Genomic DNA, 21,018 nt, shown 5'->3' with positions numbered 1-21,018 from the left:
CTTTTTTCTTTTTAATTTATGTCTAGCTGTTTTTAGCTCTTTCTACCTTGTTGGATAGTTTCTTTTCTTTAGCTTGTTTTTGCTTGCTTTTTTTTTCTTTCAGAAAAATCTGAAACATGAAGTTGTAATACGGACTATAAACTGGTCAATTATTAACCTTTATCTCCACTTAAAAATGTCATTGTCAGCAGTAATAGGAGGAGGAGAGCTTTTCTCAGGAATGCTGTATACAGTGTCAGAAGATGGAGGTCACTAATACTAGGGTAGAGCAGCCTTTAGAAAGAGGCCTGAGAAATAAAAATCTGTACCAGTAGTTATATGTAATTGTTGTTGTATTTTATATTCAAAATGTCTTTCCAGTGGCAACAACAGTAACAATAGTTTTTAATTCTCTTTCAGCAACAAGAACAAGATCCAACTAACTTATACATTTCCAATTTGCCGCTTTCAATGGATGAGCAGGAGCTTGAGAACATGCTTAAACCGTTTGGGCAGGTTATCTCTACGAGGATACTGCGGGACTCGAGTGGGACGAGCCGTGGTGTTGGCTTTGCAAGGTACTTCACTGGCGTTAGCCATGCTGGCAGTTTTTTTCCTTTTTTTAATTAAAGAGGCAGGAATAGTAGGAAAAGACAGAAAACATTGAAAATTATCAAGCTTTTAAAGAAAAAGGAGGTCTAGATGGAGATACCAGCAGGGTAATTCTTCCTTTGGTAAAGCAAATACGGCTGTGTCTCATCTTGCTTAGATGACTGAATAGGAATCTCTTGCTCTTAGTGGACAGCTATCCAGAATAGGAATTCACTTTCCACTGGTTCCTTCTGTTCTCCGTACTACTTCTTCTTCTGTCCCTGAACCACTAAGCAAGAGTTATGCAGTGCTTCACAGAAAATTCTGCGATGTTTCTGGATTTGGAGGCTTGAATTCGAGATAGGAGACCATAAGGAAGATATCCCCCCCCCCCCTTTTTTTTTCTTGTTCACTCTTTCGCTTACTCTTTCTCTCTCTTTCTCTCTTTCTTTTTCTTCATTAGTTTCTCTGAGAAAATTGACTAGTCATTGCCCTTTGAACATCAGCCCTTTGAATTTTCTGAATCATTAACATGTTGTCACCTGGAAAAGAAAATACTTTTATTCACTTACAGTAAATCTCACCTTGAAATATTTGACAGCTTGGTCAAATATCTCTCCCAAATCAACAAGAACGAATATTTGCCATAAATTCTTAGGTACCTCTCAAATATTCTGTCCACGTGAGTCTACTTTTTCTCTAGTTAATTATTTGTTCTGGGGTCTCTTCATTGAAGACTTTTCCGTGCATTTCTAATATTTTTTCTATCTCTCGTTATCTCCTGCTTTAAAATTAGTACCGCAATCAAAATTTAGAGGCTTTAGATTGAAGATTTCTATCATGAAAAATAGGGGCATGCTTATGAGAAAAGAATTGGGATTCTCAAAATCTGTTGTAAAATCTGTGTGAACAGTCAAATTCAGTAATTCGGATATTCAGCCGATATTGCAATAGCTATATATTTGAACAAATAGCAGAATCTAAAATTAGTGCACAGAAAAAATTTTTAGGGATTGGTTTCCTTGTGAGTTGACCATGTGTCTATGGGCAGTTCACAGCTCTGTGAAACACCCCCCCCCACCCCCACCCCCCCCCAGTTTATTTGCTTGGCAGACTGTCCAGTGTCAAGAAGATACAACAAAGCACCAAATCAGAAACAATGGGAGGATATTCCTTTATTTAAGAGTGCAAAACCAGCAGGTTTGGTTTCTACCAAAATGTCTTCCTGGCTCTTTTAAATAAATCAATACGTATTTGTAGTATTTTTGGTGTAAATTTAATCGGGCATTTTTATTTTATTCATACACTTGTATTTTTTCATATAAGCATATACAGAAGTATCTGAGCGTGAACTCCATACAAGCATACACAGAATGTGTGTATGTGTTTTTGGATGATGCACAAAGCAATGTATATCCAAAAGTTATATTTACTAATTTTGAAAAATACTGATAGTTGCTTAAATGCAGCTTTCATTTTTTGGTACTTTGAAGGGCAGAATCCAGTAACACCCAAGCTAAAATTCAGTAGGCGTTATGAATTTATTTAGTCTTTTCTCCCTAAACTTGCTTACTAACTGTACCTTGAATCAGTGGTATTTTAGGAATGCTTTTATTCTAATGTAGCCAGAAGAGTTTTAGAATTGTGTGTAAAAGTCCAGAAGACTTGTGTGTATCTAAAACCTCGCTTGTATTGAAGACATTAAAAGGGATTAGTTTTAAATTAAGTATTTTCTCAATAGGTCCTGTATTATACATTGTGTTTTATGTATATACATGAACATGAAGCTATATTTATATACATATTTTTTATTCACATACATATATTATACATAATTCATAGAATAAGCTGTTGCTGTCATATCTAATTGTAATTTCCCCCCTTCTGCAAGGTAGGTATTGGAGCATTTTTGGGTAAATATTAGTTAAAGATAAAATTGTCCAAGAATTATGTAGTCATTAAATAGAGATTTTAATTTCTTGCCTTTGGGAGCATTTTATTAGGTTAATAAGGGCTAATATATTTTATCAAGTCCAGACATGAGCCTGAAACTAAATCATATTGTTTGTTTCATGTGTGAGAAAAAAATTTGGATTTCTTTAATGCAGATCCAACAATTCAGAACTTCTGAAAATTTTCTCAAAGGTACTTTTGAAACCATGAAGGAAACTTGTTTTGTTCTGGCACTTTGGTGATTTTGCTTGTTGTCTATGACTATATTTTGTCAGCCTGTGCAGAAAAGCTATCAGAATTAGGAAGGTGCCAAGACTTAGTAATTTGTAGTACTGCTTCTTTGCTGCTGGGGCCATTGTCCTAATTTCTGGATCTGAATTACAGAACTTAATGACAAATAAAAAGCAGTATCTGTTCAACATTCTCCAAATATCATTTTGCAAACAGCTGCAAAATATATTCTTCTTCTGAAATAAATTGTTTTGTACTTGCATGTCTCCTTCATCTGTTGCAACTTAGTCCAACCTTGCAGTTAGGACCAACACATCTACACTGCGGTGTAAGTATGTAGCTGCAGCCTACAGAGCCACTCCCAGACTAGCCCTTGCTCACCAGTAGTCCATCCAGTCTATTAAGTCTAGTTTTGACAACAGAAGCGCACAAACCTGTTCAGGATAAACTCTCAGTAGCAGTCACAGCTAGTCTGTTGTTGCTTTCTGTTTTGAAGGTTACTTGGAGATAATTAAATACGAGACAGGTACGTGATTTAGTTGGGATGATACGTATAAGCTAAAAGCGGCAAAGTCAGTTTGGGTCATGCAGTCAGCATGTTTATATTTGAGTTTACTACTTTTAAACTGTACAGACACTTCAGAATCCTCTGTCAAAAGTGGTTTTAACATTTGTTATGTGTATCATGGACACTGGTATGTCCAACAAATAACATTTGCTATGTGTATCACGGTGGGGATTCAGTTGTGAATCTGTCTTTATGCTTCCTTCAAGACAGCATAGGTACTTTGTACCGTAGCTGTCCCAGTTATGTTCTGCCTAGTTTCTAGGTAAATAAGGGTGTTGTATTTGCAGTTTGGCACTGACTTTGGCCTCAGAGCACTTAAAATGTTAACTGAGTTTAGTTTTACCTTTCTGAAATTGTGTGTTCTTAGAAACCATCCTCTCTGTTGCTCACACGTGGGAAAGCAAGCCACAAAAGAGAAGCAAGAAGAAATAAATATGCTTAAAAAAATCACAAACATGGGAATCTGGATGAGTGTTTAATTTATGTAAATTATTCTTTATTTTCTTAGAATGGAGTCAACAGAAAAATGTGAAGCGGTGATTGCTCATTTTAATGGAAAATTCATAAAGACACCAGCAGGAGTTTCTGGTATGTTGCGTGTATTTCTAACAAGACATATGACTGGGTTACTGCTTACATAGTGGAAGCCTGTTATGCTGATCATTGTATCTGGCTTCTCATTCAGAGGCAGGCTTATTAAAATTAAACTGTGTCTTGTTGGATGGCTGTAACGCTTGCTCACTTGGAAGACAGTATATCACTCTTCTACTGTAAACCTTTTCTAGGAATCTAGTAGTGTTTTCTCGTAGCAGACAGACACGCAGCTAAGATGCCTTAAGCCAGCTATGTGCAAATTTACATCCCACTTAATCCCAGTTGAAGTCAGGAGACAAGCATGTGTTATGTGTGTATCAGAACAGAATTTGGCTGATTGTCCGGGGACCATTTTTTCTGAGAGGCAAAAAATGGATTCGTTTTGCCATCTGTTGGTGATTTTTTCAAAGTAATTTTCAAAAAAAGATTTCACCGGAAAAAAAATAGATTCAGCAGCAGCACCTTAATGCCAGGCACTTCTCATTCGTTGGGGAGCTGTGACTCGCGGGTCAAAGTAGGCTTTGAGGTTCTTCAGGAAGCTGGAAGGAGGTCAATGAAGAATGCTACTTCTAGAAACATTGTGCAAGGCAAAATGCAGAGAAGCTACATAGTGCAATTTTGTTGTCACACCAAGTTCCTGATCAGTTTTCCTGCTTTGTCAGCTCTGTTTCAAAGAGAAGAAATGTATGTTCCATAAACCCTTAAAAATGAGGAAAGGAAATTCAGAGTAGCAGAGTAAAATAGAAGGAAAAGAGGACAATAAAGGAGGAAAGAATACATGCCTGTCATTCCAGGCAGCATTCGGTAACCATTTTGTTGAGTATCCCAAGTGGGAATTTTAGGAATTACATTGTTGATGTGGTTGCTGAAGCCACCTTTATCATCCCACTGGTGAAATGTTCTCTGCAGCCAGACCCTACCACCAGGAAGGAGAAAAGCAGCCCTCGGCAGGCAGACAAGAATGTGGCTTGTTTAGTGAAGCTACATACATGCCTCATCCATGAAAGATTACTGCATTTTGAGGCAGTCTGTGCTGCGGTAGGGATGGAAAGCTGCTTCGGAGTGCAGGAAACCGCTCCCTTCAGCAGCACTAATCCAGTGCAGTGTGTTGACTTCCCTGGCTTGGCTTTTGCATACCCTTTGCATTGGGATTGATTGCTGAGATTATAAAGTTAAAACTTTGTTATATGTAGGCGCTGTAACATTTACTTTTCTATTGCATATATTTAGCAATCTGTGTTTTATGAGATGGAAAATCCCTTTAGGGGTGAGAAGATCATGGAATGATTTTCTTTGAATACTGACTGTGCTCTGATCCACCCTCCATGATGAGTTTTATAGCGCTGCCGTGGCTTGGACATAATTAAGAGTAAAACCTATGGAGAAACCAAGAGTTCAAATTAACAGATAGGGGTTTCTGTTCAATTACAGCCAGTAAAAAAACTGTAACAGAAACTCCTATTAGTGCTTTTTAGTTTGCTCATTTTTGTTTTCACTTGCATTATCCTGTTCTCAGTGAATGAGCTGTCAAGCATGCTCTGCTAATCATGCTCTGTCTCTGGTGGGCCATTGCTGAAGCTGGAGTTGCACCCTTATATGATCAGGTTCAACCAGCTAGAAATAAAAAGTTGCTGCATGGAATTGTAGGAATGATTTCTGCAGTGTGGAGGAAAACATTTACTAGAAAAGTGTGATCAATTTGGGGCAAGAAATTTGCACAGAACTGATGATTGTCGAAAAGTGGAAACTAAAGAGTGGTCTCAAGATTTTATCCACCTCACGGACTTTGACTTCTAATGCTTACTTGGCAAAGCAGTTGTCGAGGTTGTCTCTCTAAAATAGGTAAGGAACCACCCACATCTAGAGACGGATGTATCTTTGCTGTCAGCTGTCCTTGTGGTTACAACAAGTGTCTAGATGAGTCTCTCAGAAATAACTTTAACTGCTTAAAAGTCAGTTAAGTGAGATGAGTTTCACCCTCCATGACACTGAAAACTGCAATAGGTAAGTAGGTGCATAGGGGAGTCGTGAGAACCTTGTTTGTTAAAGACTTGGTTTTGTTGTATAGGGTACAGCCCCAACTCTACTTTTCCGTGCTGGTGCTGTGAAGTTGTATTGCTTCTTGGAAAGGTTTTTTATGGAGTGCAAATTCTTCCTGGAGTTCCTCACCATATAGCAAGCGTGTGTTCAATAATTCAGTTGTTATTAGAGGATGCAGCTTATGCATAGTAATATGCTGCAGACTGCCAAAGAGCAGGGCAGAGTCCTGGGGCATCTGTGGTCTTGGACTACATGCACAGAGAGAAGTGGATGTGGTGGGAAAGCTCTTGGACAAACAAAGGTTGGGAAACTGTTTTGAAGTAGATCAGCATCCATCAGGGTTATAGAGGAGCAAGTTCAAATACATGCAAAATAAAATCATAGGACTGGAACTAAGTTTAAATTAAAACATGGTGTCCTAGAAACTTTGTTAAAATCAGCAAAGGGAGCTGGCTATAAAAACACTGTTATCAGGATAAAGAGGGTAGGAGAGACAGGCCTGTAATGAAATAGATGTGGGAGGAAGAACCTCTGTTCAACAAAAACATGCTTTAATAATGCAGCTTTGTTATTTTAACTAAGTTTGAGTTTAAATGGAAGAATGGGTTAAACACAGTTACAGCAAGCATAGGTGAAACCTCCTCTGGAGCATGAGAAGACAGAATAGGAAAAACTGAGTCTGGGAGGGCCAAGGGTAGCACAGGGCAGTCGCCGAAGTGTCAACTGTAGAATTGAGTGAGTGACTGGGAATTAATGGTCCTGAGCAAGTTGAACCCAGATATAACATGCTATTCAGGCTTTATTAGTCTGCTCCAAATTAGCTTAATGAAGCATATTCAATGTTTAGCATGTCTTTCTTTGTCTTCAGTTGGGAAGAAGGAAGGTTAGTGCAGAGAACAATTTCAAATGCAGTGCGAGTCGGTAGAATCCTAAAACTCCTTGGAGTGGTGTGTTAGTTTCACCATTTCTTCTAGCTGGGGTTTGTACCTTGTTGTGTAAGTTATTGTGATAGTTTGTTCTGGTTTATGGAGTGTGACGTTCTGTCCATTTCTCTCAGGACTTTGATTTTTGTATTGCGTTCTTGTCTCAACCGTTATGTTTATTACAGTTGCTATAATCTTGAAATAACTTTTGCATTTAGTTCTAGTTTTCTCTTTAAAAAATTATTGTTTTCAGTGAATAATGTGATATTTAAGGCTTCTCCATTCTCTTGTGAAACGTGAACCTCATGATGTGACTAGACTAGTCTAAGGAGCCAGGACACAGATGATGAGCAGTGTGGACAGAGCAGCAGACTTAGCTTCTGTCCCCTAAAGATGACACTTAATGTTCGCTGTCTTTTTGTCTTCTGTTGGACCCATAACAATTTTAGAAATGATCTGCTGGGTAAAATAATGAAAAGGCATCTCCTCCCTATCTCGGCAGCTTGTAGCTGCATGATGATACATGTGAATAATTATATAAATAATTACATAAAGCAGTTTGTGCTATAGGATACGAGGTATGTGTAAGTCTGAGTGCATTTGTGTCACATTTAAAATGAAAAATATAGGAGTTAAAAAGTTACAGAAGTTTTATGCCAGTTGTATAGGCTTTATGGATTATTTAAAACTTCTTTTACTGAAAAATAACTTCAGTGATTTTGCTTTAATGGGTGTAAGGTAGAGAACATTTTTGCTGAGCAATCCATACCATTTTTGCTTCAGGAGTGGTAGGTTATGGTAATGACGCAGAAGTCGTAGGTTATCCATGACCCACCCTCCCCTTCACACTTCTGGTAAAGGTGCTGGTCCCTCAGGTTCTGTTTGAAGGAGGTGCAAGGGCCCTGCTCCTGCCTATGCTTTTGCCTTTAGTCTAGGAAGAGGTCTGCCAGGTGTGGTAGACACTACTGTTTGAAATTATTCTGATCTTGGGCATCTTTCTAGTGCAGGAGAGGAGTGAAAATGGAGCTTTAAAGCAGTTACCTTGTGGCAGTCATTTTCGAGCTTTTTCTATTTGCTTACCTTTGCAAAGTATCCAGCACTGCAGATCGCTATATAGCGGATTTAAGCCGTTTGACCATGAGCTCGTATTTCTTAGTTATCTTTCACAGATCCTTTAGAAATAATCCATGAACCACATTCTGGAAATGACTGCTAAAGGGTATCAAGAGGTCACAGTGCTGGTGTTACTCCTGATTGTCACACTGAAGGCAGAGGAACCGAGATTTTACCCATTAGATCCAAGATGAGAAGCTTTTACTGCTCCAGTTCTCATAGTTCGACATTACTGCTTAGCTTTAAGAATCAACATTGAAAGAGAAAAGAAAAATACTACTTAAAAACACTCAAAATATACTTGTGACAAATTATTAAACCCAGTGTAAATTATTAAAGAAATGTAACCCTGAGCACTGCATTTAAGTGAAGATTAGGATGTTGAGGAGGATGTGTTTCATTTCTCTTTAAACATATAAATCTACTGAGATCTTGGATTGCACAACTTCTCTTAATTCCTACAGCTTTTGGCAAAAGTTTCTAGCTCTACCGGCTTGCTCTATCATTAAAGTGATGTTTTAATGTCAGAATTCATTAGTCCCATATGCTTTGTTACTAGAAAATAAGCAATGAAAGTCACTGTAGATGCAGTATAATTGAAAACTGATTAAAATAATAGTATTTTTAAACTATTTTGGTGTGTTTTTTTTAATATCTGAAAGCAGAGTTTATTGAAAAGTTGACATAATTAACCATGCAAAGTCAAGGGTGTAAACACAAAGTCCAAAATAAGAACATCAATTTTGTTCTTGCATTTATAGTATCACCTGGTACGTATTTGGGTAGACACTGAACAGATGAAGACTGAATTCTAATGTACATATGTGCACAACATGTGTACGACAAGGAAGTATTTACTCTCTGGACTAAAATTGCATTCGTATCTTCCTTTTGTGAACACATTAGCCCTAGAGGAGGGTGGTTCAGGGCAGGAGGAGATGGTCAGCACTTTCCGTAACCAGGTTTTAAAGCACTGACCTGTTGTTAAAGCACAGAAAAGCTCACAGTTACAGAATGCCTCTGTGGCAGCAGCTCAACAGACGCCTACAAACCATTGAGAGAGTGTCTGCTGGTTTTCATGAAGTGTCAGTAGAGTGGGCATTTTAAATGTGGTGTCTTAGCTGCAGAAGCATAAATCCACTGTAAGTCATAACCTTCTACATCAGCTATCTCTTAGCTGTGAATGCAACTCTGAGTATTTATACTATGCCTCTCTATCTTGCACATACAAACAAATTACTGAATGATTAATGATCCCCTTCATCACTGGGCCTGCACACTTCCCAACAATTAAGCAATAAAAATTACTCTGCCTTCCTTCCTGGACCACAAAAGAGATTGCTTGACTGGTCTATAGGGCTTGTTGGAGTTTTTTGTTTATATGTATGTGTATATCTATTATATACATGTTTGAATGTGCAAGAGAGAGAATATATTACATATTTGTGAAAAATATGAGGAAAGGTAAGCTGAAGAAATAAATTTCAGGTTTAATTTTGAAGAGAGTAAGGGCTATGTTCATTCTTTGGTAGGAGGGGGATCAATAGATTGTGCTTGGCTCCCATGAAGGTTTATCTCCTTCTCATGACCCTCCCTCTGATGACCATCAGTCATTGTGTTCTTGGAGCAGTGAATGCAGTAGTACTCAGGTCACATGTATGGAAGAGCAGCCAAAAATTGCAGTTAAGCTTTCAATTGCAGCAGTCCCCACTATCAGCATTCAGATTTTGAACTGGAATCAGGGAAGGCAAATGCTATAGAGCCTTCTCACAGCAGTTGATGGTATTAAATAGATGGTCTGCTTAATTTTTTTTTAACATGAGTTGAAGCTTTCACAGCATTTGGCTTTACTTGTGGACACAATGAGGAGCAAGAGAAGCTGGAAGGTCAGAAGAACAAAGGTTCCCATGACCAGATCTGTGTTCAGTAAGATGGAGCACCAGCTTCTGGCAAATCACAAATTAATGCCTTTTTAATTTTTTTTCCATTGCTGAAGGTTTTGGATATTACATATGCAACATCCAATACATATGGATAATTCTTCTACTGTTCTTAAATTTGTCAGGAGTGTATTTCCAACGCACTGCAGTAGATGTGTCGTCATTTGAAATTCAGCTGTTTTCAGTTATCTACTGACAAAAACCCCCTAACTTATTCTTGAATTAGATTTTTACGAACATTTTATTCAAATAGTTGGACAGGTTTACTCTGACTTTTTTAAAAAATGAGCTTTATCTTGAGACAATGGGAAATGTAAGCACAGGTAACGCTTTCAGAAAAGTTCTGTACAATTCACTGTGGGATATTTTGATGAAAGCATAATGTAGCTTTAAATGAAGTGTTTGCTACCCCGTGCGTGAGTGCTGTGATGCAGAATCACAGGACTAGAAACCTTTAGGTATTTTCTGATGTTTTTATAAGCTGTTCTCATGCCAGTTTCTTTTGACTTCAACTGAAAATTTATAATGTGCATTTTGGAAGTCACACATGCTTCCCGCAATACTAGTTGGTTTGAAATAATTTGTAAGTGGCCAGAGATACTCAACTTGGGGAAGAGCTTTTTTTCATTTAAGGCAGTTAACGTCAGTATTTGGATCTCAGCTTTCCCTTTCTGATAGATTTTTTTTTTTTCTCACTGTGTAAAATTAGAGTCAAAATAATTTCAGACCAGAACCTGACAATTTTACCCCTACTGAGTAACATCATCTGAGATTAACTCCTCTTATTTCAACAGAACTGTATGTGGATTAAAATGCTGTGTGATATGACCAAGGTTATTGGGATATAGCTTTTATAAAGTAATATCAAATTATCCATCAGCATATTGATATAGTACTGTTTTGCCCCAAATATGCCGAGACAGAAGTTTTTTCTCACGATAGAAGACCTCAAAGCAAAACTCAATTCTGGGAATGCCAAAAATCCCCTCAGAAATGCAAGATTTTGGAGACAATTGCTCTCCAGTTTGTCTCCTACTTTAGGGTTTCTGTTAATTTCCTTGTGCATTTCCTCCACTGTCATTGGTCTCCAATACTTTTTCCAGTGTCATTAGCCTGACCTTTCCCCGGTTTATTTATGATTATAGGATTTTAATTACCATTTTCTGTAAGATAATACATTTTAAATTTAATTTAGGTGTCGTGTTTATTACTGAAGTCTGACTCTCTGGTATGACAGTTACTTGACTGCTGCATAACAGCACACAGGTAGGAGAGGTACAAGTCTCTGACAGATGTATGATCAGTGTTGGAGATGAGACGGGTAAACACATAGCAGTTCTGTCTCCCAATCTATCCGTCTGTTGTAGAGAAGGCTATCAAAAGATGTATCACGCAGGAAGTAGATATTTTCCCAGTAGAACCAGAGCTAGTGTTTTGGGTCTGCCATCCAAAGCCAAGGATGACTTGGCCATTAGTGCTAGTTTTGTGCTGAAGTTTTAAAAGTCAAGCTCTTTTCCAGGTTAAAAGTCGCTGAGGTTTTCAATACCAGTCATGTTTTGGAAATGCAGACAGAGTGAAGAATACATCAGCACTGGCCATGATTATAGTAATAGATTTTGTTGCATGATACAGATACGCTAAAATTTTTCTTGTGGTGGTTTTTTTGTGGGTGGCCCTCCCACCCCGTGTGTTTATTCCGCATTTGAAAACTTGCATGTTATCAGATCCAGCCGTGTCTCATGAAGGTGTTTCCAAACAGAGACTGACTGGAGGAGTGTCATAGTAAAGCTTAAGACAGCTCATGTGTCAGGAATTATTGTCAGCGAAGTGTTCACGTCCAAGTCATAACAGTGCTTCCACCCTGTGATTAGGGAGGGTGTGGTGCGATGCAGCAGAGCTGTGCTTCAGCCATAGGTACTTGGAAACTGTTGCAGTTTAAGCTAGTGACAGGGAGAGAATATTATGCAAACCTTTCTTTTTCATTTCTTGAATTTTGACATTAAAAATTGAAGTCATGGTCAGGATAATGTTACTCAAAAAAACTAAAAAAAAACCCACACCATAGCAATACCATTTCATGACAGTATGCAGAGAAGAAAAATCTTTAAAAATTTCTGGTTGCATTGTGTGCTCTTTATAGAGCACCGATAAAAAGCGAATGGACAGTTGTGGCATTTTTTCAGTGCACAGTGGCAGGAGATAAAGGTACCCACTCCACCCTGCCAGTGGGAGTAAGTGGAGGCACTGTGCCAGCTCTTCTGGATGAGCAGAGCAGTTTAAGTTTTGGGACATTACTGAAACCTCCAGGGGGTGGGGAAAATATATTAAAGGCTTTTGGCCAGATGTATTCTCCACCCTCTTTAGATATGTACCTCCTAAGAGGCAAAATTCAGAATTCTACTGGCAGTTCTCATTCATCCTTAGACCAACAGACACATACTCAGGATATACAGACCATGTTTCTTTCCAACGGGTTTTAGAGCACTAGTTAAAATCAAAGATGTAAGGCATTCCAGATGCTCTGTTTGTGTGTGGCAGCTGTCTTTATGCTATGCAGAACAGTTGTTGATGCTGTAGTATGAGTCTGTGTTATTTAACTGTCGTATTGCGAATATAACTTAAAAACCATACCTCATTTGAAGTGCTGAAGACCTGTGTATGAATGCTACTTCAACTAATATTCCTTTCTTCTTCTCAGTTCCTGCAGAACCTTTATTGTGCAAGTTTGCCGATGGAGGACAGAAAAAGAGACAGAATCAGAATAAATACATACAGAATGGAAGAGCATGGCACAGAGAAGGCGAGGTGAGACTTGTAAGTCCTCCCTTCAAGCTTTAGTGTGGGTGTACAATAATGAATACTTATGAAAATGATAGGCATTGAGACTTCTTGGCTTGGCTCTTACCTGACAGTTTGCAACTCTATAAAATACTTAACTGTACCTTTCTTAAGATGAAAAAAGGCAAAATGTGAAACACTATATCTTACCTCACAAAAGTGAACAATAAAATCTCCTTCAGCTTGGTCAGGAATATGCCTGAGATATTTCTCATATTACAAAACTACCTGAAACATAACTTCATTTACATGTAGTAAATAATCCTTTGATTTATGCAGCACTGAAATGCACATCGCTTTCATAAAATTAAAATAGTATACCAATGCAGTACAGCATTAATTTTTTTTAGTCACAGCTTGTTTAGTCTTTAGTGTTCAAGATAATAGATTCATAGGCTTACAGTGGTTAGCAAGCCTAGACACCTGATTTATATGAGACAAGAAAACTCGAATACGTCTTCTGAAAAACAGCACTCCCTATTCATTCCTATAGTTCATATAGTGTAGTCAACACCCTAAGACAATCATCTTCACGCTCTGCCTTTCAAACACACACATGTTCTCTTAGCCAGGTATTTCACGGATTGCATTTTGTTCTTAATGCTGGGAACTTGGAAACTTGTATTCATAGCCAATATTGCTGACTGTCTTCATTATATGATTGCTTCTGTCAATTAACCTTTCTCTAACTTATAGTAATAGACTATTTCAGTACAAATTTTCTGTTCAAAATAATACAGCTAAAGAAAGAGTAAGAGAAATAATTTACAAACAAAATGAATTTTGTCAACTCTTTCTTTCCACTTTTTTTTTTTTAAAAGGCTGGAATGACACTCACGTATGATCCAACCACAGCTGCTTTACAAAATGGGTATGTTAAATAAGGACACATGAAGAAAAAAAATGTTTGCATTATGAAAGATGCACAGAACTGGCATTTAATAAATATTTCTGTGTTTTTTCTAGATTTTATCCATCACCCTACAGTATTACAGCAAACAGAATGATCACTCAGACATCTATTACGCCATATATTGCCTCTCCGGTTTCCACATATCAGGTTTGTATTTAGAACTTAGTAGCTGAAATGGTTCAATGGAGCTTATGTTTATTTATCAATTGCTACATCTGGTTTTGTGGATTCTCCAATAATGCTTCATTTTAATGAAGTGGCCTCTTCATGCTGCACAGCATGAAAATGAAGGCCATAAAATACTAGAAGTGTGTTTGTTTCAGGAAGCCTGGCAATTTAATGAGATACATGGTGTCTTGCAAAACAGAGTCTAACTTGTGCTGACGGCTAAGGTATTTGTGGGCACTTCTGCATTTCGTATATGATTTTTCTTTTTCTCTTGGTCAAGTTCTTTTAATGTCAATAGTATGTCTTTAAAATAATTATTCTTTATTTAAAGCCTTCTTGATTTAGTTAAATTCTATTTCAGAGATATTTCTCCATGCTTTTTGAACTTTTCTTCAGGTTGTTTCAGCGCAAAAAAAAAGTGCCCAACAATAAGGTGCGACGTATTTGTATGAAGAAGGGTACAGAAACTTGCTTGACATTAAAGAAGGAAATTTGAAAAAGAGTTCAGAGTTCTAATTAATTTAGAATTCAAATTCAGTGTTTTCATATTAGAAGTAAAGCATTTAGTAGTCTAGAATGGTGTTTCTAAACCAACAGTTATTTTATTTTGAACAGTTAATGAAAACATTAATCATGCACATTTTTTAGAGCCCAGTCCAAAGCTTCCTGAAAAGGAATTTTGATACATGCCATCTTGAGTCTCCACTAAGGGATGCTGACAAACAGTTCAACATGCTATGAAATGATATGGGACAGTCTTTGTACTTCGATATAAATCTCTTAGGAATGCTCAATTTTAGGGCATTGTACATTTTAGCCTACAAGCAGTTTGTATTTAATGCAACAAATATGGTAGTCTCAGATGTATGCTCTCTAGTTACTACTTGAGATGTGCTAATTGTCCCAGTGTAAGCTAAATGATAAGCTATTTTGGCATTTTAGTGTTTAACACATAGATGAAGTAAACATCAGTGATTCAGGTCATAAATAACCAAAGCTAATTAAATTTGGAAAATTCTTACCTCTATATGTCATGAGATGGAGAAGAGGCTGTTTGCTTTTTAGGGAGAAAGATGTGCTGAGTTTTTTAGCTTACTGTGGGTGAAGATGATTATAGAAGGCTATGTAGAAGGTGTGTAGAAGGCTAACGGAGGCACCGTGGGCCATTTGGTCAGTATTCCCTTGCAGAAATTTCCACGTACCCTCCCATTCCACTTGAGAAGAATGAGGAGCAGTTGTCTAATATTAGTTTGGATGTCTACTGCCTTCTTATGTGGGCAAAGGGTTATGTAGGAGGTAAAACAGTGTACTCTGGGTTAAAGGGCAGCTGGATTAATTTTATATTAATTTCGGAGGTGACTTACACAGCACCATGTTTGCTGTTGGCAGACAGTGCTAGTACTGTATTTTTCAGTGTATTGAATCATTCTGATTTGTACAACAGTATCTGAAAAATTACAGCAAGTTCTTACCCAGAAAAATATTCTAGTAGAATTAGCTGCTATTCTTTATTAAAATATAAATGATTTATCAATGTAAGACTGTCAGATATTCAGAATCCAAGTAAAAGTTGGTAGTTGGCGTGGAAACAAACTTCTTAGGAATATAGTATCACTTTTCTGGGCTTATTGAGATAGGCCACAATACTCTGTTTCTGAAAACGTTGTTACCGGTATTTCAGCATACATGGCATGGACCTTAAATTATTGTGGCTGGAGTTATTAACACCATTATGTTTAAAGTGCCATGATAATAGGAATTGAAAATTAATTTCAAGTATTCTGTACTGGGGAGGAAGGAGGTTCTTGGCCAGAAGAGTTTCACAATTTGAACATTAGTCACATCTTCATTACTGATACTTTCTCACTGAAACTTTGCAGCATCCTGTTGTCTACACAACAGGATGTATCATGAGAGCATGATTTATGTATTTTTTCTTTAAGGCATGGTATAACCTGTTCCTAGATTTATTCTTATTAAAGGTAAACAAATTTAATGAATCTTTGGCTAGTGTTTGTTTCTGCAACTTGTGTATACCCAAATGACAGTACTGAGCCAGTTACTGTCATAGTATGAGTAGATTAGCCAAAGCTTTAGTCAGGCTGTACCAGTGTTTTTGCCATTAAGCTTTTGCCTGAGGAAAGGGGAGGGTTGAAGTGTTTTCCATTTTTTAACTCCCGTTTGCTCTTTTTCTGATTGAAAAAGAAAAAAAACCCCAAAACTCTGATCTGAAATCATTACCAAAAGGAGGGCAGAAATACTTCCATCTTGCAGAAAATACCTCACCTGGGTTTTTTTCAAGACTGTCTGTCTACCCGTCCTGTTCACAGGACTCTGTGAATGATGGTAGGGGTGTTTAATGGGCTTTGAATGTCCAGCAGCAGTGGTGAGTGAGTTCTGCATGTGCGGTGCCAGCCTGAATCCTGCCCTGTCCTACACACCTGTAGGAGGTGGGGAGGAAACATTGCCATTCTTACCTTTAATATTTCTCGCATCACACATTTCAAAGAGCTGTTGCAACCAGCTCTGTTTAACGAAGATAACCATATAACCTATTAGTTTACCTTTCAATCTTTTTAATTTACCTTGTCATGCAAAGGTAGGCATTCTGCCTCAATTTAAGTATTTGGGTAGTCAGTGTTTTTGGAGAGAAAACGTGCTAGCTGCAAGAGCAGGAATGCTCGTCAGAACCTTCTCCTCTTCGTGTGCTTTGGAATAACATACTACAACGTCTTGCAGAAGAACAATTCTCCTAAATCTTCTCCTTGTTCCTGGAACAAGACTCCAGCAGAACTCCTGGTTTCTTTTTGCCTTGTGAAAATCCAATCATTTCTATTATTCCGATCACACTCGAAGGCAAATGATGCTGTACCTTCTGAGATCCCAATTACTTTTCCCCAAAGGAATTTCAGACACAGAAGGCGCCTCCTTTTTCAACACAGGAGAAATCGCTCTTGCATCTGTTTGAACCCTTTTGGTGTGCTTGATAAAGTTTCTGAGACTTTGCACCAAATACATAGCATACCATTCTGAAAGGTCTGTGTGGTATATTGTCTCCAAATCTTGTTTCTGATTTACAGGTACAATAAATACACTTTTCGTAGAAATCAGTGTTGCTCCACAGAGTGACTAATTGCATTAAAAAGTGAATAAGTAAGGGAGGGGGGATTTATTAAATTATTACTGTATCTCGGTTGGAGTATTCAGGAAAAGAATGATTAAAATGAAAAATAAAATACTATTTTTGTTCTAGGTTCAGAGTCCATCTTGGATGCAGCCTCAACCATATATAATGCAGCACCCAGTAAGTTTTTGTGCTTCTCCATTGTGGTGTTACTGGTTGTATAAACACTTTACATACTTTCAACAACAGGAAATAGGTCAATTCCCACCCAGTTACTTCCAGAGTTTTGATAATTACATCATGATTAAATCATGGATCAAAATGAAAAGAGAAACAAAGATAGTAGCCTGAATCGAGGCCTCATTTTATTAGGAAAAAAAGAAAGTTGCCTTCAGGGTATCGAGGTGATGAGTACAATTAGTTACCAAGTTAGCCGAGGAAGCTTTTTTTTTTAAAAAAAATAAAATAAAATGAAAAGCACTTTGGAAATACCAATGTTTTACATGCTATTTACCTATCAGGAGCTGAAATTGAAGATCTGAGGTTTGAGAATGGATCTAGACTAGTTCAGACCGGATAATTTGTGAGGTAGACATATGGATCCAGGGATATAAATGACATTATGGGCACTGACTTGAGAAAAGCTGCATAGCTTGTTCTGGCTTCACCACTCATGAGTAATGCTAGTCTCCCTACACTTTCAGCTGTGGCATCTGTACCAGACTGTCAGGCATTCTAATCTATACTCATGATATTTTACTTCTTATCTGTCATTTGCCAATTAAGTACCATTCTGTCTCAGACTTAGTGGGTTTCTGGAGATGAGCATTACAAATAATAACAGGCGCTTGAGTAGATGCACTCCTGTAGTTAACAGACAAGTCTGTTTCCAGATATAGAAAGAATATTGTCTTGACTTTAATTAACCTCTCCATACAGATTATAGAATGTAAATCTGCTTGGCAGAACATTTTCTTCTTGTGCATACTGAGAAGGTGATACTGAACCAGAACACCCTCTCACATGCTTAATTGTTGTTGTATTTTGTGATTTTTTGATGTTAAACACACACACACAACTGGGTTTAACTTTTGTCTCTATCAACACAGATTTTCATAAAAAAATATCTTGCTAATCATGCTGTGAAAGACACAAGCTGATATGTTATAATGCTATAAGGTGTGTTAGTTTCACAGGTATACAAGGTGAGATTTCACAGTTGGAAATACAGATCTAGATTCCTCACTTAAGTTCGGTTTTGGCCTGTGCAAAGACTGGTGCTGTCTTGCTCATTTGCTTTGCAGAGAAGCCTGCAGTCTACAGACAGGAAATTCTTTTAGTGTTTGATGTGCCTGTGACTCATTTCATCGGCACTGGTCACATGGTTGTTTTTCCGACTATGGTCTATAGGTTTTTTTCTTTTCTTGTTTCTTTTTAAGGATTAGTTATTGATTCAAAATACTGGCTTTCAGTACACTGCAAGTATTTCTGTTGGTTTTGAGCCTCCCACAATTTTAATCAACAATTCTGCAAGCAGAAGTATTTCCAAGTATTTGGAAATGTGTTTTTGCAGAACGTGATTGGTAAAATGAAATTTGTTGATAACCCTCCACTTTGGAGAACTCTGAAAACCTTGTGAGTGTGCCCCCCGTATTTAGCAATCTTGAGAGTTTAAAAATTATACATATACTTTTTGAGAAGTTAACAAAATGGTACAGGAGTGATAGAAAGGTCATCACGGTAGCCAGTATTCAGACAAAGAATCACTCTTACACGGCATTGCTAACCCGCTCTTCTAACATGTGTGTGCTAATGAAGCCAGCCATTAATTAGGGCAGCTCTGTCTTGTGTGTGAACGTTGCATGTGAAAGGTAGAATTCCCCTATCATAAATGTTCCTCCAAAGCCTCCATTCCTAAAGATAAAAGAACTGTTTCTTCCTAAAGCCTGACATTCCAAAGTTTAAGCTAAGCGAATCTATACCTGGTAACGCATGCAAATTTTTGCTTTAAAGTTATCATCTGGTTAAACTCATGTTTTACAGCGTGTTTTAAGTAAGTATCTCAAGTGCTTTATACGTCAGTAGTGTGTTCAGTAGGAAGTCAATGCAGTTCTTGCCCCACAACCAAACTGTGCAAAACACACCTGTTGGTGTAGAATATTCGGAATGCCCCAGACCTGCATCCTGAGTCAGTGCCTGGGATTAAGGAGAGTTCTTGTGGTGTATCACTTTGGAAAGCCAGCCCGTACTTCGACTCTCAAATCAAAAATCTGATTGAAATCTGAGTGTTGCCACAACTATTTCTGTCTTTTTCTGTTTTAATAGGGTGCTGTACTGACTCCCTCCATGGACCACACCATGTCACTACAGCCTGCGTCGATGATAAGCCCTCTGACACAGCAGATGAGTCATCTTTCGTTAGGCAGTACTGGAACAGTATGTAGCAATTTAATACAAAATAGAACTTACACAAGTAGAAAATACTGTGTGTAGATCCCACTATGCACCTACAGCTTACATGTAGGAAAAAAGTAATCCTTTAAGTAGTAATCCTTTAAGTAGTCTTTCATCCAATAAAATATTAAGAACCGTCTCCATTCTTTAATCATATTCAGCAGTTTTTATTCAGTCTATTATCTGATAATAAATTGGAAATAAATAAATAAAATAGATCGAAGCAAATGAAAGGAACCTGGGAGGTTAACTCCAGAGTTGTATCCAAAAAGAAAAAATAGTTGATTTTGCTCTTCAGGACATCAAAGTTGCAGAAGGTAATACAAATTGGGGAACAGAAACAGAACAAGAAGAAGAGGTGCAGGCTAGCCTCTAAACTGAAAGACCCTTCTTTTGTGAGCAGATAGAATTAAATAAAGAAAAGAGGATGATGGGGATCAACGGAGAAGGATAAGTCTTTACTTGGTCTTTGAAGTCTCAGTTTGACTTTTCTCAAAACAGGTATCTCACTTTTCTGAAAAGCCTGTGGATTTCAGACAGAAAAGTCTGTCTCTTATGTACATTGCTTTAGGGAAACAGTCAATATCTTTTAAGCAATACTCTTAATTTACATTGGGCTTTAACTCAGCTTAACGGTCTCTCTGTCTTTCTAGTACATGCCAGCCACAACAGCTATGCAAGGAGCCTACATACCCCAATATACACATGTCCAGACAGCAGCGGTTCCAGTTGAGGTCAGTATATTTTATAAAAGACCAGAGATAGGACATGAATATGATAATAGATTTTTTTTTTTTGGTGGGAAAAGTACCGTTTAGAGACTAACATTGTAACTGTGGATGTACTGTGAATACAGTGTATATAAAAACTATAAAGTGTCATTATTCTCGACTAATATAACTAGTGTTACAACAAAGAATGACCGGTACTTGTAGCAGTACGGTACTCGGAGCAGTCTTCTGTATGAGCATAGCTCAGATAAACTTTGTGTTGTGTGAAACCTTGGTTCCAATGGGAACAAGCCAGGGGGTATATTGTAGTTTTCATCTTTCATTGAGTTTTCCTGTGAGCAAACTTCTCTGCCAACAAACCATGACTGTGTTTTTTTGCAAAGAATCCCGATTTTACCTTGGCATCTCAGGATACCGTGCATATTTGCCGAATAAACCCCTCTGCAAATCCAGTTACTGTGTGTAACAAAATGGTAGACAATAGTTTGCCTACTATTTTGACTTACTTTACACCCTGCTGTCGGTCAGTACTCCCTTAACAGAGGAGCTAGACAAGGTCTTGTATTCAGAACGAGGGCTAGACAGTCTCTTCCAGAGCCTGCAAGAAAAACCATGGCATTTCAAAGTCTGTTTTTCCAGAAGCTCCAGAACTTGTTTGGTTCCGTTTACGCATCTGCCCATGTGGGTCGGGGAAAGACTTTTGGTAATTAGCTGGTTGCACTATCTGCCAGAGCCCTATTAATTCCCTGGTTTCTGGGGTTCTATGTGCAAAATCCCAACTACAATTCTTTGTGTTGCCTAGTGCCAGTCACACCACGGTACTCAAAGCGATAGTGTTTGCATATGTGGTAAGTAGAT

At 37.8% G+C, this 21,018-nt stretch overlaps 1 protein-coding gene across 3 annotated transcripts in view; it reads left to right on the top strand.

Annotated features, from left to right (window-relative positions):
- The window catches only part of RBMS1 (RNA binding motif single stranded interacting protein 1), a 153,740-nt gene that overhangs the window by 126,824 nt on the left and 5,898 nt on the right, over positions 1–21,018 (top strand). For 2 of the 3 annotated variants that reach the window (XM_075430313.1, XM_075430315.1), the window contains exons 5-12: positions 400–557; positions 3,831–3,910; positions 12,631–12,746; positions 13,592–13,641; positions 13,737–13,830; positions 17,105–17,155; positions 19,301–19,411; positions 20,083–20,163. In XM_075430313.1, coding sequence (XP_075286428.1) covers positions 400–557; positions 3,831–3,910; positions 12,631–12,746; positions 13,592–13,641; positions 13,737–13,830; positions 17,105–17,155; positions 19,301–19,411; positions 20,083–20,163 — 741 coding nt within the window. The remainder of the gene's footprint in view (positions 1–399; positions 558–3,830; positions 3,911–12,630; positions 12,747–13,591; positions 13,642–13,736; positions 13,831–17,104; positions 17,156–19,300; positions 19,412–20,082; positions 20,164–21,018) is intronic. The other variant, XM_075430314.1, reaches the window with a different exon arrangement.

Source organism: Opisthocomus hoazin, chromosome 9 (assembly GCF_030867145.1).
Source record: "Opisthocomus hoazin isolate bOpiHoa1 chromosome 9, bOpiHoa1.hap1, whole genome shotgun sequence".
Classification (NCBI taxonomy): domain Eukaryota; kingdom Metazoa; phylum Chordata; class Aves; order Opisthocomiformes; family Opisthocomidae; genus Opisthocomus; species Opisthocomus hoazin.
The sequence above is the reverse complement of the archived record's forward strand: the minus strand, read 5'-3'. Positions and strand labels throughout refer to the sequence as shown.